This window comes from Pagrus pagrus (genome assembly GCF_965226575.1).
Source record: "Pagrus pagrus genome assembly, chromosome: 17".
Taxonomy (NCBI): Eukaryota; Metazoa; Chordata; class Actinopteri; order Spariformes; family Sparidae; genus Pagrus; species Pagrus pagrus.
The window spans coordinates 5767277-5795275 of NC_140201.1; the positions used below are offsets into that span (position 1 = coordinate 5767277).

General features: G+C 42.2%; 1 protein-coding gene across 1 annotated transcript in view; it reads right to left on the bottom strand.

Moving 5' to 3' along the window:
• Positions 1-27951, bottom strand: part of nudcd1 (NudC domain containing 1) — a 43033-nt gene extending 15082 nt beyond the window's left edge. Inside the window, exons 1-6 of the mRNA XM_084379066.1 lie at positions 27755-27951; positions 26040-26194; positions 23350-23535; positions 10007-10190; positions 8436-8624; positions 3429-3636 (exon numbers count right to left, since the gene is read on the bottom strand). Coding sequence (XP_084235192.1) covers positions 3429-3636; positions 8436-8624; positions 10007-10190; positions 23350-23535; positions 26040-26194; positions 27755-27869 — 1037 coding nt within the window. The 5' untranslated portion in view covers positions 27870-27951. The remainder of the gene's footprint in view (positions 1-3428; positions 3637-8435; positions 8625-10006; positions 10191-23349; positions 23536-26039; positions 26195-27754) is intronic.
• Between the last annotated feature and the right edge of the window lie 48 nt (positions 27952-27999).

Here is a 27999-nt window from a genome sequence, read left to right on the forward strand (position 1 = left end):
AACTCTCTTTGTTTCACTAAATTATGGCGTTGACGCTCAGTTTTGGAATGGAATCAATTTATTCAATACGAATACATTTGAATGAAATTAGAATAACATTTTCCTCCTTGTTGTACGTATGTCTGCATATGTGCTTTTTGCCTAGAGCGTTTTCATCTCACATCTTCCCGTGGACGTCAGGAGAGGTTGTGAGTATATTCAGTCATACTGCACCAGTTGCAGTTTTCCATTAAGAGAGGAGAGCAAACTAAAATACAGTGGTGTTGGTGATTTATCATGTTTTCGGGTGCTGAATGTATCATGTGCTCTCCAATACATTTTCGGTCCACTGAGTAGGGTTGAAGGATGAAAAGGCAGAATGTAAGTGTATCTGCAATTTTGGACAAATTCAAGAATCATAACAACAGAAACTAAGTAATAATTACTCAAGATTATGCAAGTTTACTGTATCATTTAGCCTAAAAAAGATTTTTTAAATAATCCCACTGTAATAATTTACTTTTTATTGATGGTACTTTATTCTTTGTGTTATATTTTGTCCTCTCTGTCTCCCTGTTTCTCTTTTCATCCACTTGTAAGGCACCAACTTCTGTTGCTATAAATGTAGTTTGCTTGCTTGCTCTCTAACAACTATTTTTGCTGTTACATAATCCGATCATTAACACTATCTCTGCTGGGCACAAAAGTCTTTTTTATAGACGTTGAAATCCAGAAACACTGTTAATACAGTCAAGCCATGTAAAGGCATTGACTGTCAAATGCAGCAAAACATTGATTTAAAGGAGACATATTATGCTCATTTTCAGTTTCAAAGTATTTCTGACAACTGGTAAGCAGATCAAACGTGGAACTGGCAACAGAACCAAACCAGGTTTTAATGATTTTGAAGTTTAATCATGGGGGACTTTAATCTTTGGGCTTCAGTCAGGGATGCAGGATACAGTACAAAAAAATTCATTATGCGATTAATTTGAAATATACTGTGATTGCAATATGATTCGGGACAAGCGGGAATGATCATTTCTGCATCCCAATTTTCATTTTCTCTGAAAAAACAATTAAAATCTTGTTGATGTGACATTAGTTGGGGTCTGTACCAAACAAACATGCTTTCTTACACCTGGAGAACAAGATTTATAGGCCATCTCTGCAGCGCCACAGTCCCATTTTATCTTTAACAGAAATTTGTAGCTGGGGAAAACATTAATTTCTTCTGATTTTTGAGGCTTTTTATTCAGTAGCTTTCCACTTCAACGTGACATGTTGCAGCCTAGAACGTGAACATGAGCCTTCAGAAGCCTGTATCACTGAGTCCCTTTTGTACTGTTGGGTGCTACAAAACTGGTCTATATTTGGACAACAATAAGAAGATATGAAAGAGACTCAACGGGCAGCTTCTTAATTCAGGTCTGGATGGCGCTCAGCTGTCTGCCTACAAAGAGCAAAGCCCAGTGGTATGGAAAAACATGCTCAATACGAACAATGGGAGTCTGATGCAGTATGCGCCCATATGCAGACATAAACAAACATACATGCTTTCCTCAGGTAGATTTCAATCTAAAACACATTCATTCTCCTCATGGAAACATGAAATTGTCGTTTTTATATTTTGTTTGGCTAACATAATGTCCTCTGTGTATCTGTGGGATAACTCAATCAACACCCAGAATAGAGGCGTGATTTTCTGGGACAGTCACGGCTTAAAATGGCATGTAGATGCATACAGCAGAATGTCACAGTATGAAACCATCACCCACCAAATGTGAAGGGAAATTGAAATATCGTTGATAGATAAGCAGAAATAAGCTTAATACAAATATCAATCGACCTTGCAGGATTAACACTCATGTCCACCTCTCAGTTCCTCTTCCAAACAAAATTTTATCTTTAGATTTGTCTCTCTGCACACAAGACACAGACAGACGCAGACATGTTCTCTTGCCCTCACACACACACACACACACACACACACACACACACACACACACACAAGCCTTCAAACTCGAGGCAGACAAGAAAAATCACAAACAGGCTATGTAACATGTTTTTATACTGAATGGAGCATTGGAGGACTTGTATTGAAGAAGAGATGGAGAGCTGATAGAGACGCAGATGAAAGATATTCAAGAGAGGATGTGACTTAACTCATACTGACGACTGGATTAATAACTCCGGTGCTTATGAAAAGCATTTTTTTATAAAACTTTTTGTGCTTTATTATTTTGCAACACTGAATCACAGAGGAAGTATTTCAAAATTAGAAAAAGAAATGGTCCTTTCACAACCGGAAAACATTTTTCCATTTATATCAGGTGTTCTAGTTGCAGTTCAACAATGCACAGACCTGCGTGAGACATAGAAGATGTATGTCAATGAAGACGCCCCAAAAATCTTAGGATAAATCTCATCCACAAATGCTTTGTCACTGCAGAGCCCAGTGGCCCCTGCCAGGGAGGTCAGATATTTTGCTCTCAATTCCTTTCAGTGAAGAATGGTTTGAGCCAACAAGGCTGCCAAACTGTGAACTGCAATTCGGGACACCTGGGGACCCATGGGACAGACTTCTCATCCAGGAAATGATGACTGTTTGTATTCTTGTTTAAAAAGGAGGGGATGCAGCTTGGCTATAGTGAGTGAAAGGACAATAATAGGTAGTGGAGACGATGGCTCAATCTCATTTCCAATCACCCCTACCCCTTGTTTGTTGAGTGGCACCTTGCAACTCACAACAGAGTTACAAGGGTTAGTGGCTGACTCTGCCTCCTCAACAGAGGGCATGTCGTCAGTTTCAGAAGTTTCTCAAGGTTCTTCCTTTACTTTATATCCGCAATCATGGCCAGCAGTACTTCTCTATTGAAAACAGCCTGAGCGACGCCCTGCCTTCCCTTTCGCAATTGTCTGATGTTTGACTGACGGCTTCACTCCCCAAGCCTGGCTACAGGAGTTTGTCCCAGTCTATAGGCAAGGTGACCTTTTCCACTGGTGGTGATTTAATGTGAGAGGTTTCTTGAATTGCTCTGGGTCTCGCTTATTTCCAGGGGCAAATTTCTCTTAAGAGACCCAACAAGGACACTGTGACCAGGGTCACAGGGACATGCCACAAGGTGGCAATTTAAAGAGAGGTTATACAATATCCTAGCCACACACCTTGTGATTCAGTGGTGTAAAAAAAGAAGAAATCTTCAATCTATTAACCCCTTTAAGGCAGCTGATTACTTTTTTTCTGGAGAAATTCAACCTCAGTGCCTTGCACAGTGTCAAAATAATCTTCATTTCATTTCAGAATTTTAAACCTTTTGGTGATATTGCTGTATAGATTTTAGGTATTCTCCTCTACAGTGAATACCAAATTAGCATATATATAAGTGGATGTACAACTACAGTTCTGTAAAATATGAAAGCATCTTTGCACTTTCCAGGATACAAACCTTTTGTCATTCTTGATGATCCAGGCGCTGGCCTCAGGGTCAACAGATGCGTACAGCTGGCCTTCCAGTAAAGCGGCGAACCCCTGGACTCCAATACTGATCTTGTCTGCCGTCAGCCTGAACTGCACCTCCTCTTTGATGAAACCCTCAGGCATGCGCACGCACACTGTGATGTCCTCCGCTGTCTGCTGCCAAAAGTAAATGGGATCTGAATTCAAACAGGAGAGAAATGTATGGTGCTAAAGTTAATGACAATCCTGGGCCAGCTGTTACAGAGTCATACATAAAACATCTATTGCGGTGCTGAAATTGAAGGGAATTACTGTTGAATATTCAGTGACAATGCAGACGGGAGACTATTTAAAAAATGAATTATCATACAGCAATGGGGGGCCTGCGAACCGAGCTCACAGTGAAGCTATTAAATCAATTCTCCTGCAACATTTGACATTTTCATCTGCAGTGTTGAGCAAAAATATCCATTAATATTCACTTTGTGTTAATTTTGTTGTGCTACTGGTAGTAATCAGTAGACAGTCTTTCTTTCTAAGTCTTTCATAGAAGTACAAAAAAACATTTTCCCCGACTGTTTATTGGCAAGTGAGAATGAGACCTTAAAACTCTGTTAACAGATCTCAATTAAGTTTAGTGCAACATTAGGCCATCGGCCAAGAAACACGTTAGCTATTTTGGGTGTGGATCCAAGCCAGGAGCTGATTCATCATTTCTTAAAAGGGTTTCTCAATCTTGCCATGGTAATTAAGGCTTTTTCTCATGACCTGCAGCTGGTACATACGGTATATCCCATGATTGTCTATCACCAATGTACATAATATGTGTTTCAATTCAGATCCAGATGCAGATAACTAACAGAAATGCAGAGGGACATGTAGCATGGGAGAAGGTATGATTTTTGTGACCGTGACAGCAAAAGTATTAACTACAGTGGTTTAAAGCACAAAACTGAATTGGCTCTCAACTACTTCCTTTGTAGACCTTTTTCACATAGATGACGGCCGCATTTCCGCTTCTTCTTAACAAGGACAAAATCCGCTCTCACGGTTTCCCACATTGTTAAGAAGCCAACTGTCTGTTGCCTCTGACTCAGCACCTCCACTGGCCTGTTATCATTCAGCGCTCTGCAATCAAATAATTTTTCCTAGTAGTCACTGACAACACCTGGAGTGGGTGGTGCACTATAATGAAACATAAAATAAGTCGTCACAGAAAGAGTTGGTCTCTGAATGTTGCTGGGGATGGTGAGAACAGATGTACATCCTGCATGAAGTGAAGTCAGGAGGCCATGTTTGTTAAAAGCCTTGATGGAAAATGTATGAACAGCAAGCCTTGTGTCCTTCTTTAACTCCTGTATAACAGTCCGCAGATGCTGGATAAAAGGATATAATCACATACGGAGCAAACAATCTCATCACAAATCTGATCAGAAACAATTTCCAGTCTTGCGCTTGAATCACATTTTCAGGAAGGATTCAGAGGTTGTTCACTGATAAATATTTCTAAAATAAATCCTTCTTTTATCAACAAAGTCCTTTTCATCCATTGCTGATCAGAACGGAGATTCATACATTATTTTCTTTCAGGAAACAGGTTTCTCCTTGTCTCAGGTGAAAGGTCTCCTGCTTCTTGTAACGTAGCTGCCAAGCATTGAAAAAGCAGCAGAATACAGTGACCTCATCACTCAGCGATGCACCTCATCTCACCAGCCGGGAAACAGAATTCAATACAGCTTGATATTTTCGTGAAAGAAAAAAAAATCAACTCATCTCACCAACCGGGAAACAGAATCCAATACAGCTTGGTATTTTCGAGAAAGAAAAAAAAAAATCAACAATTTAAATACATACATTTTGCCATGTTTCTTAGAGTCTCTTGGATGTTCAGGATTGTTCAACCCAATCCAGTGAAAAATAAGCATGCTGGTGTTGTAACTATGAGGGAAAAAAATAACCCAAGCTGAATAACCTGATTTATACACAGACACACTTATACAACACTCCTATAGAGAGAATTATGTGCCAGAACCGTCATATACAACAGTCTGTGATTACTGGCGACGCCTGAGAACTGAAATTGGTCCAATTATGATGCTCCAACCCAACAGATCTGCTCCATATCTGGCAGAGAAGTGAGGAACTGAGACATGTTCATTATCACCTTTTGTTGATGACTGAATCAACAAAGAAACTAATGAGAAGCAGAGAAGTCAAGCTGCCAAATCCTCCATTACTTTTCCCTTTCTTCTCCTCATCTCTCCAACTTCTCTGATGGCCAAACTGCCACACAGACACATACTGTATAAAGACAAAACACTGTATTCACAGCAAACAGAAAAGGCATGAATTTATTTATACTGTAAGTGGAGGGTTTTTGGTGTCCTTTGGTGATCTAAATCATATTTTAGTAACTTTTCCAACTATTCATTTGGATGGTTTCTCAATCCATGTAGTATATTCATATTGTAGTTCAGTACATACGTGAATATGCACCTCTTTTCCATCAGCGCACCATCATCTCTCCTGCCCCCTTTTCCTCTCTCATCGCTTACAATCTTGTTTGAAGATGGCCACTCTCTTGACAACTCATACACTTCCTCCACTCCAAAAGGAGAAAGATAGAGTGCTGATAAAAGGATCTGCTAAAAAGCTGCCATTATTCTGCTTCTGCACCATCAACACACGCACACATCTTTCCCTGTCTGGGTCACCTGAGCTTTTTCTCAGAGAGAGGGTGGCTGTTTGTCAGCTTGTTTAGAGGTTGTGAGTGCAACTGAGTGTAAGAGCAGGAAAAGGAATAACCCAGTGAGCAAAGAGTGGTCTAGATCACGTCTTTTAGACATCAGTTATGGACATCCAAGACGTCTAAAAGACTTCCTCTGGGGAGCCAGAATGAAAGTTTTTTATACGTCTTTTCTGGACGTTGTATGGACATTTATATATCGTTTATCGACTAAATCTGGCTGTCAGTGGACGTCCAGATCATAGCCAGTATGAACGTCTATTCTCAACTAATTCTGGATGTCAGTGGATGTCTAGATTATGGCCTGACTGGATGTCTTTTCTCAAAATCATTTATCGACTAATTCTGGCTGTCAATGGATGTCCAGATCAGAAAAGACCTATAAAAAACTTTCATTCTGGCTCCCCAGAGGACGTCTTTTAGACGTCCTGGATGTCCTTAAATGATGTCTAAAAGACGTGATCTAGACCACTCTTTGCTCACTGGGAAAGACCAGTTGGATTGTTTGGTTCAGTTCAGACACTGAATGTTTTGTGAATCTATGAAAGTCCTGTGTGAAAACCACTCTGATGATATGATTATAGGAAAAGTATCTAACTCAGAATAAAATCTTGATTGATGCTGAATTATGCAGTCAATTAAACTAATAGTTACACATTTTCTTAAACTTTTTTGCAGAGGATAAGATGAGCAGAAAACGATGAATTGTCATTGTTAGGTGAACTTATACTTTAATGCCAGGGCTCATGGAAGACTAGTTCCCTCCAAAGCTGTTTTGCAGATGCACCGTTGCTGCATCTTTGGCTTTGTGCCGCGCTTGATGATTGTGAATGGTTTAAAGAACTACAAACAACAGCAGAGCATTTCGTCCTCTGCACCAGAATTGGTGCAGCCAGACCTTCCTCCAGCGCAGACACAGCACTGTGGGTTATAATGAGAGTTGTATCAACCTTCTCATCTAGCTCTAGGCAAGAAAGAAAAGAAGTTCCTTTCCCAAAATGTCCGACCTTTATCTGATTTTATCTGCCAATTTGATAATTGTTTAACAGCCATTTCACAAGGTTGTATACCAATTATATTTTTTGTTCCGGTCTCTGAAATGTGAGAATGTGCTACTTTTCACACCTTTGGGTTTTTGACTGTTGGACAATGAGCAATTTGAAGACAACCAGCATTTATAATTTTAACATCTTTTAACAAAGTGCATTGATTAATCACCACATAAATATTTAATGATTAATATTTAAAAATTGCAGGCCCACACAAAAATCCAACTCTCACTCTTTCACTGACTAACATAAACAGGCTCTAATCCATCACTGCTGCACAGAGAAGAAAGATTATGCTATGATTGTGTCACACACACACAACATCCATACGAGCAGTAATAAGTGGCCTGGAGACATATCCATGCACACAGATACAGATGACCAGATCTGACAGAGACCCGGTCTGATTGGGAATTTTCCGCTGCCTGCTCAGGCGTTTCTATGACTACAAACCAACTATTCAGTCCGTGCCTCTTGAAGGTAATGAGTGGAGGACGTGAATGCTGCTTGACTAAAAACAAGCAGATGCAAATGCGAGATGAATCTTGACCGGAAAAAGTCTCATCACAGAAATGCCAAGAAGTGAGTGGTGTGGTGATGTCATATCTTTCACAGAGGGAGGCAGGACAGGAGCTCAGAACCCAGATGATGTTTGAATTTCACTTTGTTTCAACAGTTTTACTGAATGGCTGGTAAGTTTCAGACTGTGATCTTATCAAGAAAAAAATAATAAATAAATAAATAAATAAATATGGCAATTTCTCACTATGAATAAGATCAATGCCAAACCATGTCAAAGTCTCTTTTTGTGTTTTCTCAAAGTCTCAGACACAAGTAAGACTGTGTTAAATCACTAAACAAAGGCTTGAGTTTTAAAAGAGTAACTCCACCAAGTGTTTACAGGTCATGGGGAGTACTACTGCATATGTGAAAAAAGTAGCATAATGCCTTATGTGACTCCAGAGGAAGCTGCATATAATCTGATAAACTGCCTCAAGTGATGTCACTGAGTGCCTAAATTGCATCGTGGGTAGGCACCATGTTTTGAAAAGCAGTCTAGCATTACACTCCTTTTCACCTTATTATGGACAATTTAAAATACCTGGTGGAGTAATGATCGAAAGCAGTGAAATCTCTCACCACAGTAATAACTTTCTAGCAGATTTCTCCAGCTGATTTCTCAGCAGCACCTTTGACCCACCTGTCTTCTCCACATCCATTGGCTCTGGGTCAGGCTGCTCCACAGGAAGACCATCCACATGTGTGAAGACAAATGGTTTCTCCGAGGCCACCATCATCCCCTTCCCCTGTGGCTCCAACGCTGCGTAGTGAGGCACCGACTTCCCCCTGAGGACCCTCCTCTTCTTCACCTCGTACTTCTTCTCCTGACCTGCATGTGATAAAAGGTGTAAAGTAATCTTGTCCTCCATTAGACTCTGACAGAGACCAAGATGAATCACATCAACATGTCAGAGCCATGTAGACATCTCATGTTATTTCACTGCACTTTAAACACATAAGGAGTTCTTGTACCTCTCATTAGGGCGAAGGTTTGACTTCTCTAGAGGAATATCCGGTGCTTTATTCCAGCTACAATCAACTCTTTGAGAAAGACAAATGTCTGCAACCTGATGTGAAAGTGAGGGTGGTGTCTCCTAGTTTATTTTCTTTTTTGTTGCATTGTTTAGTTTGTGTTATCAATGGTGACCTTGCCTGTGCATCATGTCCATTTTTTCTCATTAGATTCGAGCTACATCAAATGCATATTTAATTGTAAATGTAATTTATCTTTACCTCTAAAAATTATTTCAAATAACTTGTTTTGACCAAATTAAAACCAATTCAGAGATCTTTACATTTAAAGAAACTGAAACCAACAAATGTTTAGTTGTACAGGACAATTACTTAAACTCGCCATATGAGAGCTCCCTCTCATGGTACGATGAGGAGTCAAGTCAAGTCGATCAATAATTTATCCGGTCATATTGATACATACTTCATTTTTGGAAACCATAGACAGATAATATAATCTGCAAAATGAGTTATGTTTTACCATGAATGGATGTTATATTTTCAGTTTCAAATTAGGGCTGGCCTTAAATAATATCACAATATTTTTAGGCTGTATCACGACACACGATATATGTCTAATTTTGTCCTCAAAAGCACTTCATAAATGTTAGGATGAAGCAACTTGGGCATGTTGATAATATTGATCTTGGTTATGTCATGCATTAAATCAAAATTCATTTTGGAGGCTCTAATTCCTCTCTACAGTTATCAAAATGTAGACTTAGTCAAACATTGAGACACTGAAAAAACAACAAAAGATTATTCAACAGCTCGCAGATATCAAAGGGTTGAATCTTTAAATCCAACATAATGAGGAAGGGACTCTCCGCAGGCTGCTGCTGTGTTTTTATCTTTCCATTCTTTGAATCATTAGTTGGGGTGTCTTTCTTTCTCAGCTACTGCCAAGAACTTTAATGAAAATCCTTCTTGGCAATGTTTGCTTCAGTGTAAACTAATCTCATCTGGGACATAATAACTGAACTCTATTCATGGCAGACTATGACTAACTTCCTAGTATGGTTTAATTAACAAGGATTTCTGTCGTCCACTGAGTATGAATTTAGTAAGAATGGAACAAGAAAATGAGATGACAGGCTTGAAATTTAGATTCTAATTCAGACCTAATTATGTCTGACACGCTTGTTTTATCTGACTTCATGCTCAATTACTAAAATTATGACAGGTCAGAGCACCACCCACCATGTGCTGCAGTGTTGGCGACTGTGATCCACTCCAAAGACACTGAGTATCCACTTCCTTTGGTTTCCTGTGGGTCTTTCTGGATGCGGAGAAGCAGGAGCTCCATGATGTGGAGTTTATCTTGGACATGCGAGACGCTGTGGAGGATGGTGAAAGGCTCCCCCATGTCTTCACTAAACAACGGCTACAAGCACAGGATCATCAAATACAATGATTTTAAAAGTGTTCAGTCAACATTTGGCTGAATATGTTAGCTGACATTAATATTAATTCTATGAATCTGTACTTTGCATGCAGACAGCTTAATGCCACAAAATGTAATCTGTGACAAGTTATATGAAATCAATGGTAAGTCAGCTCATTCACGTGCACAAAACTACAAATGAGAGCTGAAATTATTATCCAATATATCAATGCATCAAGGCACATTGCATTTATTGGCAGTAGTTAGTTTAGTTTCTTAAATGTATAGCTTTTATCCATTTTACCCTTTTCAGCGTCAGGGCATTTTTAGCCTCGCCCCCTCTTGATGACTTTTGTAAATGTGCAGACTGAATTGGCGGCCACCAAATACTAATTGCAAACATGTAGATTTTAACAAGAGCGAGGGATGAGGCCTTTCTCCTCATTACCCTCACTTGTGATGCTTCAGGGTACCGCCCGCTGGCTACCTCTAGCCTGCACCGCCGTACAAGGATCATCCTGCAAGCAGGAGATTAAAATGTATGCAGCGACTGAGGGTTGAATGTGCTTGCTTAGGCAGCACATATGATAAATTGGAATCGATACAGAGAAGATTAGCATGGCCCCTGCAAAAGGATGACAGGCAAATTCGTGAAGCGTTTCCACATTTTTGAACTTGCTGCCCCGAGCCGCAGTCCGATATGAAAATGTCTGGAATTGCCAGCGCTCCGTGCAACAGTCCACAACCAAAGTCATTACACGGTGCGAGCGACAACTCCGCCCCCTTTTCAGTGTCGGACCATTTTTCGCCTCGCCCTTTTGATGACTTTTGTAAATGTGCAGACTGAATTGGCGGCCAGCAAATACTAATTGCAAACATGTAGATTTTAACAAGAGCGAGGGATGAGGCCTTTCTCCTCATTACCCTCACTTGTGATGCTTCAGGGTACCGCCCGCTGGCTACCTCTAGCCTGCACCGCCGCAGGAGATTAAAATGTACGCAGCGACTGAGGGTTGAACGTGCTTGCTTAGGCAGCACATATGATAAATTGGAATCGATACAGAGAAGATTAGCATGGCCCCTGCAAAAGGATGACACGCAAATTCGTGAAGCGTTTCCACATTTTGAACTTGCTGCCCCGAGCCGCAGTCCGATATGAAAATGTCTGGAATTGCCAGCGCTCCGTGCAACAGTCCACAACCAAAGTCATTACACGTTGCGAGCGACAACTCCGCCCCCTTTTCAGTGTCAGGCCATTTTTGGCCTCGCCCCCTCTTGATGACTTTTGTAAATGTGCAGACTGAATTGGCGGCCAGCAAATACTAATTGCAAACATGTAGATTTTAACAAGAGCGAGGGATGAGGCCTTTCTCCTCATTACCCTCACTTGTGATGCTTCAGGGTACCGCCCGCTGGCTACCTCTAGCCTGCACCGCCGTACAAGGATCATCCTGCAAGCAGGAGATTAAAATGTACGCAGCGACTGAGGGTTGAATGTGCTTGCTTAGGCAGCACATATGATAAATTGGAATCGATACAGAGAAGATTAGCATGGCCCCTGCAAAAGGATGACACGCAAATTCGTGAAGCGTTTCCACATTTTGAACTTGCTGCCCCGAGCCGCAGTCCGATATGAAAATGTCTGGAATTGCCAGCGCTCCGTGCAACAGTCCACAACCAAAGTCATTACACGTTGCGAGCGACAACTCCGCCCCCTTTTCAGTGTCAGGCCATTTTTGGCCTCGCCCCCTCTTGATGACTTTTGTAAATGTGCAGACTGAATTGGCGGCCAGCAAATACTAATTGCAAACATGTAGATTTTAACAAGAGCGAGGGATGAGGCCTTTCTCCTCATTACCCTCACTTGTGATGCTTCAGGGTACCGCCCGCTGGCTACCTCTATCCTGCACCGCCGTACAAGGATCATCCTGCAAGCAGGAGATTAAAATGTACGCAGCGACTGAGGGTTGAATGTGCTTGCTTAGGCAGCACATATGATAAATTGGAATCAATACAGAGAAGATTAGCATGGCCCCTGCAAAAGGATGACACGCAAATTCGTGAAGCGTTACCACATTTTGAACTTGCTGCCCCGAGCCGCAGTCCGATATGAAAATGTCTGGAATTGCCAGCGCTCCGTGCAACAGTCCACAACCAAAGTCATTACACGTTGCGAGCGACAACTCCGCCCCCTTTTCAGTGTCAGGCCATTTTTGGCCTCGCCCCCTCTTGAGGACTTTTGTAAATGTGCAGACTGAATTGGCTGCCACCAAATACTAATTGTAAACATGTTGATTTTAACAAGAGCGAGGGATGAGGCCTTTCTCCTCATTACCCTCACTTGTGATGCTTCAGGGTACCGCCCGCTGGCTACCTCTAGCCTGCACCGCCGTACAAGGATCATCCTGCAAGCAGGAGATTAAAATGTACGCAGCGACTGAGGGTTGAATGTGCTTGCTTAGGCAGCACATATGATAAATTGGAATCGATACAGAGAAGATTAGCATGGCCCCTGCAAAAGGATGACACGCAAATTCGTGAAGCGTTTCCACATTTTGAACTTGCTGCCCCGAGCCGCAGTCCGATATGAAAATGTCTGGAATTGCCAGCGCTCCGTGCAACAGTCCACAACCAAAGTCATTACACGTTGCGAGCGACAACTCCGCCCCCTTTTCAGTGTCAGGCCATTTTTGGCCTCGCCCCCTCTTGATGACTTTTGTAAATGTGCAGACTGAATTGGCAGCCAGCAAATACTAATTGCAAACATGTAGATTTTAACAAGAGCGAGGGATGAGGCCTTTCTCCTCATTACCCTCACTTGTGATGCTTCAGGGTACCGCTCGCTGGCTACCTCTAGCCTGCACCGCCGTACAAGGATCATCTTGCAAGCAGGAGATTAAAATGTACGCAGCGACTGAGGGCTGAATGTGCTTGCTTAGGCAGCACATATGATAAATTGGAATCGATACAGAGAAGATTAGCATGGCCCCTGCAAAAGGATGACACGCAAATTCGTGAAGCGTTTCCACATTTTGAACTTGCTGCCCCGAGCCGCAGTCCGATATGAAAATGTCTGGAATTGCCAGCGCTCTGTGCAACAGTCCACAACCAAAGTCATTACACGTTGTGAGCGACAACTCCGCCCCCTTTTCAGTGTCAGGCCATTTTTGGCCTCGCCCCCTCTTGAGGACTTTTGTAAATGTGCAGACTGAATTGGCTGCCACCAAATACTAATTGTAAACATGTTGATTTTAACAAGAGCGAGGGATGAGGCCTTTCTCCTCATTACCCTCACTTGTGATGCTTCAGGGTACCGCCCGCTGGCTACCTCTAGCCTGCACCGCCGTACAAGGATCATCCTGCAAGCAGGAGATTAAAATGTACGCAGCGACTGAGGGTTGAATGTGCTTGCTTAGGCAGCACATATGATAAATTGGAATCGATACAGAGAAGATTAGCATGGCCCCTGCAAAAGGATGACACGCAAATTCGTGAAGCGTTTCCACATTTTGAACTTGCTGCACCGAGCCGCAGTCTGATATGACAATGTCTGGAATTGCCAGCGCTCTGTGCAACAGTCCACAACCAAAGTCATTACACGTTGCGAGCGACAACTCCGCCCCCTTTTCAGTGTCAGGCCATTTTTGGCCTCGCCCCCTCTTGAGGACTTTTGTAAATGTGCAGACTGAATTGGCTGCCACCAAATACTAATTGTAAACATGTTGATTTTAACAAGAGCGAGGGATGAGGCCTTTCTCCTCATTACCCTCACTTGTGATGCTTCAGGGTACCGCCCGCTGGCTACCTCTAGCCTGCACCGCCGTACAAGGATCATCCTGCAAGCAGGAGATTAAAATGTACGCAGCAACTGAGGGTTGAATGTGCTTGCTTAGGCAGCACATATGATAAATTGGAATCGATACAGAGAAGATTAGCATGGCCCCTGCAAAAGGATGACACGCAAATTCGTGAAGCGTTTCCACATTTTGAACTTGCTGCCCCGAGCCGCAGTCCGATATGAAAATGTCTGGAATTGCCAGCGCTCCATGCAACAGTCCACAACCAAAGTCATTACACGGTGCGAGCGACAACTCCGCCCCCTTTTCAGTGTCAGGCCATTTTTGGCCTCGCCCCCTCTTGATGACTTTTGTAAATGTGCAGACTGAATTGGCGGCCAGCAAATACTAATTGCAAACATGTAGATTTTAACAAGAGCGAGGGATGAGGCCTTTCTCCTCATTACCCTCACTTGTGATGCTTCAGGGTACCGCCCGCTGGCTACCTCTAGCCTGCACCGCCGTACAAGGATCATCCTGCAAGCAGGAGATTAAAATGTACGCAGCGACTGAGGGTTGAATGTGCTTGCTTAGGCAGCACATATGATAAATTGGAATCGATACAGAGAAGATTAGCATGGCCCCTGCAAAAGGATGACACGCAAATTCGTGAAGCGTTTCCACATCTTGAACTTGCTGCCCCAAGCCGCAGTCCGATATGAAAATGTCTGGAATTGCCAGCGCTCCGTGCAACAGTCCACAACCAAAGTCATTACACGTTGCGAGCGACAACTCCGCCCCCTTTTCAGTGTCAGGCCATTTTTGGCCTCGCCCCCTCTTGATGACTTTTGTAAATGTGCAGACTGAATTGGCGGCCAGCAAATACTAATTGCAAACATGTAGATTTTAACAAGAGCGAGGGATGAGGCCTTTCTCCTCATTACCCTCACTTGTGATGCTTCAGGGTACCGCCCGCTGGCTACCTCTAGCCTGCACCGCCGTACAAGGATCATCCTGCAAGCAGGAGATTAAAATGTACGCAGCGACTGAGGGCTGAATGTGCTTGCTTAGGCAGCACATATGATAAATTGGAATCGATACAGAGAAGATTAGCATGGCCCCTGCAAAAGGATGACACGCAAATTCGTGAAGCGTTTCCACATTTTGAACTTGCTGCCCCGAGCCGCAGTCCGATATGAAAATGTCTGGAATTGCCAGCGCTCTGTGCAACAGTCCACAACCAAAGTCACTACACGTTGCGAGCGACAACTCTGCCCCCTTTTCAGTGTCAGGCCATTTTTGGCCTCGCCCCCTCTTGAGGACTTTTGTAAATGTGCAGACTGAATTGGCTGCCACCAAATACTAATTGTAAACATGTTGATTTTAACAAGAGCGAGGGATGAGGCCTTTCTCCTCATTACCCTCACTTGTGATGCTTCAGGGTACCGCCCGCTGGCTACCTCTAGCCTGCACCGCCGTACAAGGATCATCCTGCAAGCAGGAGATTAAAATGTACGCAGCGACTGAGGGTTGAATGTGCTTGCTTAGGCAGCACATATGATAAATTGGAATCGATACAGAGAAGATTAGCATGGCCCCTGCAAAAGGATGACACGCAAATTCGTGAAGCGTTTCCACATTTTGAACTTGCTGCCCCGAGCCGCAGTCCGATATGAAAATGTCTGGAATTGCCAGCGCTCCGTGCAACAGTCCACAACCAAAGTCATTACACGTTGCGAGCGACAACTCCGCCCCCTTTTCAGTGTCAGGCCATTTTTGGCCTCGCCCCCTCTTGATGACTTTTGTAAATGTGCAGACTGAATTGGCGGCCAGCAAATACTAATTGCAAACATGTAGATTTTAACAAGAGCGAGGGATGAGGCCTTTCTCCTCATTACCCTCACTTGTGATGCTTCAGGGTACCGCCCGCTGGCTACCTCTAGCCTGCACCGCCGTACAAGGATCATCCTGCAAGCAGGAGATTAAAATGTACGCAGTGACTGAGGGCTGAATGTGCTTGCTTAGGCAGCACATATGATAAATTGGAATCGATACAGAGAAGATTAGCATGGCCCCTGCAAAAGGATGACACGCAAATTCGTGAAGCGTTTCCACATTTTGAACTTGCTGCCCCGAGCCGCAGTCCGATATGAAAATGTCTGGAATTGCCAGCGCTCTGTGCAACAGTCCACAACCAAAGTCATTACACGTTGCGAGCGACAACTCCGCCCCCTTTTCAGTGTCAGGCCATTTTTGGCCTCGCCCCCTCTTGAGGACTTTTGTAAATGTGCAGACTGAATTGGCTGCCACCAAATACTAATTGTAATCATGTTGATTTTAACAAGAGCGAGGGATGAGGCCTTTCTCCTCATTACCCTCACTTGTGATGCTTCAGGGTGCCGCCCGCTGGCTACCTCTAGCCTGCACCGCCGTACAAGGATCATCCTGCAAGCAGGAGATTAAAATGTACGCAGCGACTGAGGGCTGAATGTGCTTGCTTAGGCAGCACATATGATAAATTGGAATCGATACAGAGAAGATTAGCATGGCCCCTGCAAAAGGATGACACGCAAATTCGTGAAGCGTTTCCACATTTTGAACTTGCTGCCCCGAGCCGCAGTCCGATATGAAAATGTCTGGAATTGCCAGCGCTCCGTGCAACAGTCCACAACCAAAGTCATTACACGTTGCGAGCGACAACTCCGCCCCCTTTTCAGTGTCAGGCCATTTTTGGCCTCGCCCCCTCTTGATGACTTTTGTAAATGTGCAGACTGAATTGGCAGCCAGCAAATACTAATTGCAAACATGTAGATTTTAACAAGAGCGAGGGATGAGGCCTTTCTCCTCATTACCCTCACTTGTGATGCTTCAGGGTACCGCTCGCTGGCTACCTCTAGCCTGCACCGCCGTACAAGGATCATCTTGCAAGCAGGAGATTGAAATGTATGCAGCGACTGAGGGTTGAATGTGCTTGCTTAGGCAGCACATATGATAAATTGGAATCGATACAGAGAAGATTAGCATGGCCCCTGCAAAAGGATGACACGCAAATTCGTGAAGCGTTTCCACATTTTGAACTTGCTGCCCCGAGCCGCAGTCCGATATGAAAATGTCTGGAATTGCCAGCGCTCTGTGCAACAGTCCACAACCAAAGTCATTACACGTTGCGAGCGACAACTCCGCCCCCTTTTCAGTGTCAGGCCATTTTTGGCCTCGCCCCCTCTTGAGGACTTTTGTAAATGTGCAGACTGAATTGGCTGCCACCAAATACTAATTGTAAACATGTTGATTTTAACAAGAGCGAGGGATGAGGCCTTTCTCCTCATTACCCTCACTTGTGATGCTTCAGGGTACCGCCCGCTGGCTACCTCTAGCCTGCACCGCCGTACAAGGATCATCCTGCAAGCAGGAGATTAAAATGTACGCAGCGACTGAGGGTTGAATGTGCTTGCTTAGGCAGCACATATGATAAATTGGAATCAATACAGAGAAGATTAGCATGGCCCCTGCAAAAGGATGACACGCAAATTCGTGAAGCGTTTCCACATTTTGAACTTGCTGCCCCGAGCCGCAGTCCGATATGAAAATGTCTGGAATTGCCAGCGCTCTGTGCAACAGTCCACAACCAAAGTCATTACACGTTGCGAGCGACAACTCCGCCCCCTTTTCAGTGTCAGGCCATTTTTGGCCTCGCCCCCTCTTGATGACTTTTGTAAATGTGCAGACTGAATTGGCTGCCACCAAATACTAATTGTAAACATGTTGATTTTAACAAGAGCGAGGGATGAGGCCTTTCTCCTCATTACCCTCACTTGTGATGCTTCAGGGTACCGCCCGCTGGCTACCTCTAGCCTGCACCGCCGTACAAGGATCATCCTGCAAGCAGGAGATTAAAATGTACGCAGCGACTGAGGGTTGAATGTGCTTGCTTAGGCAGCACATATGATAAATTGGAATCGATACAGAGAAGATTAGCATGGCCCCTGCAAAAGGATGACACGCAAATTCGTGAAGCGTTTCCACATTTTGAACTTGCTGCCCCGAGCTGCAGTCCGATATGAAAATGTCTGGAATTGCCAGCGCTCCGTGCAACAGTCCACAACCAAAGTCATTACACGTTGCGAGCGACAACTCCGCCCCCTTTTCAGTGTCAGGCCATTTTTGGCCTCACCCCCTCTTGAGGACTTTTGTAAATGTGCAGACTGAATTGGCGGCCAGCAAATACTAATTGCAAACATGTAGATTTTAACAAGAGCGAGGGATGAGGCCTTTCTCCTCATTACCCTCACTTGTGATGCTTCAGGGTACCGCTCGCTGGCTACCTCTAGCCTGCACCGCCGTACAAGGATCATCTTGCAAGCAGGAGATTAAAATTTACGCAGCGACTGAGGGTTGAATGTGCTTGCTTAGGCAGCACATATGATAAATTGGAATCGATACAGAGAAGATTAGCATGGCCCCTGCAAAAGGATGACACGCAAATTCGTGAAGCGTTTCCACATTTTGCGCTTGCTGCCCCGAGCCGCAGTCCGATATGAAAATGTCTGGAATTGCCAGCGCTCCGTGCAACAGTCCACAACCAAAGTCATTACACGTTGCGAGCGACAACTCCGCCCCCTTTTCAGTGTCAGGCCATTTTTGGCCTCGCCCCCTCTTGAGGACTTTTGTAAATGTGCAGACTGAATTGGCTGCCACCAAATACTAATTGCAAACATGTAGATTTTAACAAGAGCGAGGGATGAGGCCTTTCTCCTCATTACCCTCACTTGTGATGCTTCAGGGTACCGCCCGCTGGCTACCTCTAGCCTGCACCGCCGTACAAGGATCATCCTGCAAGCAGGAGATTAAAATGTACGCAGCGACTGAGGGTTGAACGTGCTTGCTTAGGCAGCACATATGATAAATTGGAATCGATACAGAGAAGATTAGCATGGCCCCTGCAAAAGGATGACACGCAAATTCGTGAAGCGTTTCCACATTTTGAACTTGCTGCCCCGAGCCGCAGTCCGATATGAAAATGTCTGGAATTGCCAGCGCTCCGTGCAACAGTCCACAACCAAAGTCATTACACGTTGCGAGCGACAACTCCGCCCCCTTTTCAGTGTCAGGCCATTTTTGGCCTCACCCCCTCTTGATGACTTTTGTAAATGTGCAGACTGAATTGGCAGCCAGCAAATACTAATTGCAAACATGTAGATTTTAACAAGAGCGAGGGATGAGGCCTTTCTCCTCATTACCCTCACTTGTGATGCTTCAGGGTACCGCCCGCTGGCTACCTCTAGCCTGCACCGCCGTACAAGGATCATCCTGCAAGCAGGAGATTAAAATGTACGCAGCGACTGAGGGTTGAATGTGCTTGCTTAGGCAGCACATATGATAAATTGGAATCGATACAGAGAAGATTAGCATGGCCCCTGCAAAAGGATGACACGCAAATTCGTGAAGCATTTCCACATTTTGAACTTGCTGCCCCGAGCCGCAGTCCGATATGAAAATGTCTGGAATTGCCAGCGCTCTGTGCAACAGTCCACAACCAAAGTCATTACACGTTGCGAGCGACAACTCCGCCCCCTTTTCAGTGTCAGGCCATTTTTGGCCTCGCCCCCTCTTGATGACTTTTGTAAATGTGCAGACTGAATTGGCAGCCAGCAAATACTAATTGCAAACATGTAGATTTTAACAAGAGCGAGGGATGAGGCCTTTCTCCTCATTACCCTCACTTGTGATGCTTCAGGGTACCGCTCGCTGGCTACCTCTAGCCTGCACCGCCGTACAAGGATCATCTTGCAAGCAGGAGATTAAAATTTACGCAGCGACTGAGGGTTGAATGTGCTTGCTTAGGCAGCACATATGATAAATTGGAATCAATACAGAGAAGATTAGCATGGCCCCTGCAAAAGGATGACACGCAAATTCGTGAAGCGTTTCCACATTTTGAACTTGCTGCCCCGAGCCGCAGTCCGGTATGAAAATGTCTCAAATTGCCAGCGCTCCGTGCAACAGTCCACAACCAAAGTCATTACACGGTGCAAGCGACAACTCCGCCCCCTTTTCAGTGTCAGGCCATTTTTGGCCTCACCCCCTCTTGATGACTTTTGTAAATGTGCAGACTGAATTGGCAGCCACCAAATACTAATTGCAAACATGTAGATTTTAACAAGAGCGAGGGATGAGGCCTTTCTCCTCATTACCCTCACTTGTGATGCTTCAGGGTACCGCCCGCTGGCTACCTCTAGCCTGCACCGCCGTACAAGGATCATCCTGCCAGCAGGAGATTAGCAACAACTTGTGTGGCTCTGGGGATGTGAAAGACTTGAGCGCTCTGTGCTAAACGCTGCAAGGAATTCTCTGTGTTGTGGCCCAATTGAGGGGGATGCGTGTCCTGTATGAAATGGCTGGAATTCCCAGTAGGGCGGTGAATGGACTTGCATTTCTATAGCGCTTTTCCAGTCTACTGACCACTCAAAGCTCTTCACAACACTTGTCACACAAAAATTACATTAGTTACAGAAAACTGAACTTAAATTGAACATTAGTAACACAAAACTGAAGCTCTATCAGTCACAGTCGTCTTTTATGCTGTCTTAGTATTTAGTGATGATTTAATTTTCCCCTTGCAGTAAGGTCTTGAGATCCAATTCAAAATCTTAAAAACAGAACAACATATTAAAAGAAGTTACTCTAGACTCAAACAGAATCTGGTTTAAATCATTTTTCACAATGTTGTGACAATTTCAAGCATACACACTTAATGATTCATAACTGGATAGATTACTAAATAATAAAGCTTCTCTATACTTATATCACATCACTTAAACCTGTTTTACTTTACTCTCACCAGAGGTGTTATTTCACACTGCAAATTACTAAAGGGATTTGAGGGGGACTAAAGCGAAGGCTCAGATATAACTGAGCAACTAATATCATTCAAATACAAAGAAACAAGATCGTCAGATTGTAAATGATGCATCCCAAATTTTTAACTATTACTTTGAGCAGTGACCCTCAGGGGGGCGCTACAGACAGGTAAGAGCAACCAAAAAAACTAGTTGCTTCCTTTAAAATAAAAATTTGACACTTCTGTATTCTTAATAATGTGTTCACATACATACAGTATTTGTTTTCTTAAAGTTGTGTTTTGTTGTTTATATCTACTGTAGCTTCAATGATGATTTTTCCAGCCAATGACAATTTTGGAGTTTGTGGATAATAAGAATAAAACACCTTTTATTGAAAGCTTCAAGTAAAAAAATGAGAGGTGTCCATTGTCGTGCTACAGGGACTCTTTCATAGTGAGGTTCAAAGTTTTTCGTTAGAGGGTTTTCTCTTCAAAAACTAAATATGTCATCCAGATATGCATATAAAACTATATTTCCTCAATAATCTGAAATCAAATCACATAATAACTAATAAGTATTCATAAGAAGCATGCGCTGAAGAAAACCTCTGCTGTACATTATCACTCATCGGCAAGAAGACTACAGTATTTAAGACTCATTATTACAGCCATGTTACTAACCATAACCCAAATACAATTTTTTGTATTTGTGAGAAGTAAAGATGAGGTGCCAGTGCATCTGCATATAAAAGCCCTTAAATCAGTAATAAATAAATAAGATTTCTCCTTGCATTATAAATACATGTTTATTATAAATATGAAGCTGTAAAAGATCTTTTAATAAAAGGCCAAAGCATTAACTGGTAGAGTCAAATGGATTTAAAAGGTCCATACTGTGCTTAAAAAGGAGTATTTGTCTATATTTTATCAATACAATGCTCAGTCAGTCTTCAGTTAATCTTAATCAGTCTCAACAGTTGTCTGGTTGAAGAGGGTAATGTGATGCTGAGAAGCCTGACTCTAATGTGACTGCATAAATATGTCTGGTTTATGGGTCACTTTATTACCGTATCTTTACAACACAAACCAAAGTGACGGATGCAATATAGCTCGGCTGGGATCCCTGGGTGCTAAAATGTAAAATTACAACATTGTAAGTTACTGACTCAAGTGTTTGAATCTTCATTACAAATTCCACTCTTGAACTTTGCTTTCAGGATTGCATTAAGTGTGCTCGTTCAGAGAGTGAACTCTCATTTGTAGATAATCCCAACTGCAAGCCTGTTAACAGGATGAAGTGCACAAAGACTGAAAGATTTATCAAAGCCTTCATCCTTCACTACTACAAGCCAATTTCCAAAGGCCAGTTAAGCTTTTTAAACACAGACACTGGTTCGATAGCTTGAATTTGCATAAAAGTTCAAAAATGCTTCTTTTTGATGTTTCTAGGCTGAATAATAACATTTCATAATGCAAGAGCACATTTACAGGATCTGAATTCTAAACATAACTCTAGGTTGCTTGATTTGTTTCTTTCTGATACCTTTAAAGGTCCAATATTATGCATATTTTCATGGAGTTTGTTGACTATTAGGAAGATTTGCTGGAATATCACGAGACTTATCTTTTGTCTGTATTGCCTAAGTTATAGAAATGAGACAAACATTAAACGCTGGCTTGTCACCAGTCAAAGTGTCTGCTGGCAATGTTTTTGTCACTGTCATGATCAATCACTTTGAAAACTCGTAATGCTGCTGCTTCTGTGGGACTTTGACTGTGTTGTTTAGTGACTCATCAATTATATCAGCAGTTGCTGAGATATCTGGCTTTGGACACTCACTTTCAAAACATCACTTGTCTCCCACCCAATCTTGGTCTCATTTTCAACAGCCGTGAACAACTCAATGACCAGGGGCTGACATTATAAGAAATGTCAGTTAGAAATGCTAATAAATGGAGGTGTCAAGCCTAAAATGGTAATGATGAAGCAGTATTATTATTTAAGCACATACAAAATAAGAGGGATTTTTTTTAGGAGACAGAGTAGCTCATTCAATCAGTTGGGAGCTGCAACGATTAGTCGATTAATTGATAAGTCAATCCAAAGAAAATTTGTTGCCAACTATTTGGATAACCGATTCATTGAAAAATACAAAAACATTTGCTTGTTCTAGCCTCTAAAGTTTAACGATTTGCTGCTCTTCTCTCTCATATATTGGACAAAAGAAGTAATATGAAGACATCAATTTGGGATCTAGGGAAATTCTGATGAGCATTTTTCACATTTTTTCACATTTTATGGACTAAATTAATTGCCAATCGTGGAAATAATTGGCAGATTTATCGACAATGAAAATAATTCCTAATTGCAACCCTACAATCAGTGTTGTTGCACTTTCATTTAGTCACCAATAGAGGTCCATAAAAGGTCATGAATTACTTACTGCCCTTTTATCTTCACATTAATTGCCAGATTACATTGTAACTAATATACTTTATGTCTAAAACATAAAAAAAAATGTGTTCATGAATAACTAATACTTACTTCCCACTTCACATGAGAGCTGTCTCCCCTCTTGCCAGTGCGGAGAAGGTACAGTCGGCCTGCACCGTCAGAGAGAGCCGCCCAGGTCGCTGAGGTGAGGCTGAGGGACGCACAAAGTCGATCCTCACACTGGCTCGAATCGGTGGTTATATTGTAGACCTCTCTGGGCTTCCCAAGGGCGGTGTCCTGCATCCAGAACACAATAGACCAATCAGTCAGAACTGCATCCAGGAAGCAGATTGCTGTAACTAGTACTACTGTTTTGACATCATTCTGAACTATGTTTGATTCACTCACATCTGCAGGGAGTGTTAAATGTGTTGTTGGATAAGGATGAAACCAACAATTGTAATTAAAGCCCTAACAATATATCAGTTGGCCGATAATATCCAGCAATATTGGCCCATCGCAGATATATTGGTATCTGTATGTGGGTCAATGACGTGCCGCAATTTTTTGTTTGTTCTTATGGTTCAGTTGAATTTAAAAAGGTTAAAATTTGAAAATAGACGTACAAATTACTTGCATACATTCTCTTTTTGAAGACTTCAACTTAAATTTCTGGATTTAATCAATTTTCAGACAATACTCAGGGGATAATGGCAAAAATGTCAATGAGTTGTAACCATAAAAACTTCGTACCAAATAGTTTGTTCAAAAAAGTTTTTTTTTAAAAAGATGAAATTCTCAATAAAACACCCTATCAACTAGTTTGTCATAATACATTACATTTGTGTTGTTTAATAATGAACAAAATAAATGGCACACCATTGTTCTGAATATTATAATTAATTTGTAGAAGAGGAGAGATTCACCTGCCCTCAGACAACTTCTGCCCTGAGACCAGAGGAGACAGTTGACTCCCTTTTATCAAACTTTGTTGCCTTACAACAGAAAAATATGACTTCTGCCCTGAGACCAGGAGAGATTCACCAGCCCGCAGCCAAAATTGTGGGAAACAATGGTCTCTGCCCTGGGACCAGCTGAGACTAAACAGCCATGAGGAAAATCCTACAAAACAACTTCTGCCCTGAGACCAGGAGAGATTCACCTGCCCTCAGACAACTTCTGCGCTGAGACCAGAGGAGACAGTTGACTCCCTTTTGTCCAACTACGTTGCTTTAAAACAGAAAAATATGACTTCTGCCCTGAGACCAGGAGGGATTCACCTGCCCTCAGATGTATGTAATGTATTAACATTTTTTAACAGTTTGTCAAATATTATTTAGAAAACACAAAGTGTAGAAAAGTTTCCTGTTTCAGTGCACAGAGGTCAGTTTATTAATTTGTTAAAACTATATTATTATTATATATTATATATATTGGCGGATATATTAATAGAAGTTTTTAATATAAGTACTTTACTTTTTACTCACTGCTTGCATACCATATAGGCACACTAAGCCCTTAAGAAGGACACACACAATTAAACATAATTTCTAAAAAGCTTATCACGTTAGAAGGCCACAGAAAGATACATTCAACATAAACCTGAACAACAGCAAACAGCATGTACTCATCAAGGAGAGACAAACTTGCCAACTGTCATGCGGCCGCCCATGTGACTTGGCTTCATATGTGATTCACGACTCTCGTATTATTACTAATAGACAGATATGCCACCACATGAGCATCAATTACTCATTGCATCAAGTAACAGCTTTTCAAAAGGACTATGCAGCAGCTGCCCTGCTGTTGCCATGGAGCGTGACACTGTGTATTATATCGCTACCTAATGTATGATGCACCTTTGAGATCATTTTCTCCAGCATCCACTTCGTTAATGCCCCGAAAGGAGCGTGAACCACCTTTGCACAATGTGCCGAGTGAGACTATCCTGCAAATGTACATAAAAGGCTAGCCAGAGGCGATAATTATCATGTGATGATTGTAATTAAGATTTGAGCGACACATTTTCATGTGAGAATCATTTAATAATGCCGCCGCTGAAAGCAAGAGATACTGTCTCACAGGATTATAGTCTGATGATCATCATTCAGGCCAGATTAGACATAACAAACACAGATGCAGCACCAATTATCTCTAATCATGGTCAATGATGTCTTAGACATAAAAGAAGTCTCTTTGGAGAAGGTAATTTAGCTGATTTTGCTCCTTGTCACAGCATCTTGTTATTGGGTATCAGTACCTTAAGTCAATTATGTAATCACCTCAGAGGACTCATCCAAAACTTTATCTCCTGTGCTGAGTCACACGATGGACAAAAGATGGAATATAAGGTCGTGTTTTACCCCAAATACTGAGACTCTCTGATACTGATACTGTCTCTGATGCATCTTAAGCAACAGAAGAGCCAGTTAGGAAAATCATAATGAGTCACGTTGATATTAGAACTTATAAAATGTCAATATTGAAGAATTTTTCAAATGATAATATTCTCTTGACATCACCTGCCGGAAATGCATCGTGGGCTGATGCTGGTATTACACAAGTATTTGGTCACCACCTACTGGTGTGTCAGCCCACCAACAAGTCCACTGTCACAACATCAGAAACACAATCATTTGATATGAAATAAATATCCACGATTCTGACTCGTACAGTGTATACTGGTGGCTTGACACATTGAATACCACGTGACGATAAATGCAACATTTAACCACAACACAAACACGTAAATGGCAGGGATCAAGGACTTCCGAGAAAAAACATTCAGATTTAAAGCTTACCAAGGTGACAGTGAGACTGAGGACTCTTCCTTTGCAGTCCACAAACAAAACACTGTCTTCATACCAAGGGTCTAAGTGGAGGTAATTGTACATTCCAAAAGCACGCATGTGTTCCAGGGTGTACTGAGAATCCTTCAACTTCACTTCCTCCACAGCTGCAGGAGAGATTTAAAAGGAAAGGGTTAGAATAAGGCATTAGAGCTTTCATAAGAGTAAGAACATAATAACTACTGTAGCACATTAAAGAGATACACCTCTATATTAGCATATTAATTGTATCTGCTTACTCTGATCTACTCTGATCTCAGTGCCAGGCCTCTAGGTGACATTTTTTTTATTTTTGTGTGTCAGTTAATATGTCACATTAGCAACAGAACAAAGGTTTCTAAAAGCCACTTAATCATCTTGAGATAAGCATGTCAGTTAAGATTAACCTCTCAGCAACTACACTGAGATCTCTTAAAAGACATTCCTGCAGCTAAGGAAGCAGCAAATCCCCTCGTATCATTCTTTGATTTTCTGCTTACACCTGTGTATTTGTACCTCTACCTTAATCTCTTCTGTTAAGAAATGTCAATTGGACTGAAATTACTTCTGTGCGCTATGGATTTATTTCAGCCAATAATGATGACCGACAATTATCTGCTTCTCATCACCAATAACGATAAGATAACCTATAATTTTGCATTTCTGTCATTTAAAAATAAGATCCTGATCTGCAGTTTATGCACATGTGAGGACAAGAAAGGCTAAGATGCAGTGAGTAATGACGGATGAATTAATATTCCTTAGCTATTATTATTATAATTTTCAGCCCTGTTGTCTTTCTCTGAAACTGTGAAAAAAATTCAGTCTACACTGCATAGCTCTACACAGGTGCAGCAGTTTGAAGTCAATCAATGGGCTCGTCTTCTTCTTCTTCATGTTTGGTGGATTGCAAACCAACTCTCAAGAGTCAAACAGTCACCTGCAGTATGAGAGTTTGAAAATGCTGCACTAGAATTTTACAGCTACCGATAAATAGCAGACGAGATACATTTTCAAATATCAGCCGGAATTTGCCGGCCCAATATATGTTGTGCATCCTGTATTAAGTTAATAATATTTTACTTGCACCCACTTTAGAAGGGGTGTGCACTGATGCTTTTAGATAAGCACTTAAAAAAGGGTGTAAATATCTTTTCAATTCAATTTGGGATTTTGCCAGACGAGCTGTGTGGAGCCATTTTATGGTAGGACATTCTGCTTATGTTATATATTGTTCATCTTGTATTAAGTTAATAGTATTTTACTTGTCTATTAAGTGTTAATAATGAACACTTACTAAACAAGTAAAATGTACAACTATGTACAGCAAGTAATTCCTGCCAAATACAATTAAATTATTGAATGCATAACCTTCTTATGCCTAATCACAAGATAATCTTGCAGTTTTGTTTTTTTCAGTCATTTTTTCACTGCTGTGTGATGAAGCCAACAAGACTTTTTCACATTGTACACAACATAACAACCTCATTCAGACTGATTTAATTAGACAGCTACATAAAGTAGGCTCCGTATATTCAGTACACACTGTGTCAGTAGTAATAACACTGTTATTCTGATAGATATAATGTTAATCTACTCATTGTTAGTTCATTCATTCATTCATTTATTTTCAGTGGTATCAGTGCTCGGCTAGCACACATGCTAACTGCACAGTAAGTTTCACTCACCAGCATCCAGCTCAACGTTGTATGTTGGTATGGCGTCCAGAGACAGCCTGTAACTTTCAAAGTTAGGGTCCAGCAGCTCCCTGTTGACCTTCAGGGAATAATTCGACGCTGCCATGTCTCCAAATTATTACTGACTTATCCACAAGTTGATGTGAGTCAAGATGATAATGTTGAAGAAGTCACTGAGGTACACGTTTCCTGTCTTGGCGCACACGGACCCCTTTTCACGGCGGACACGACCTGCG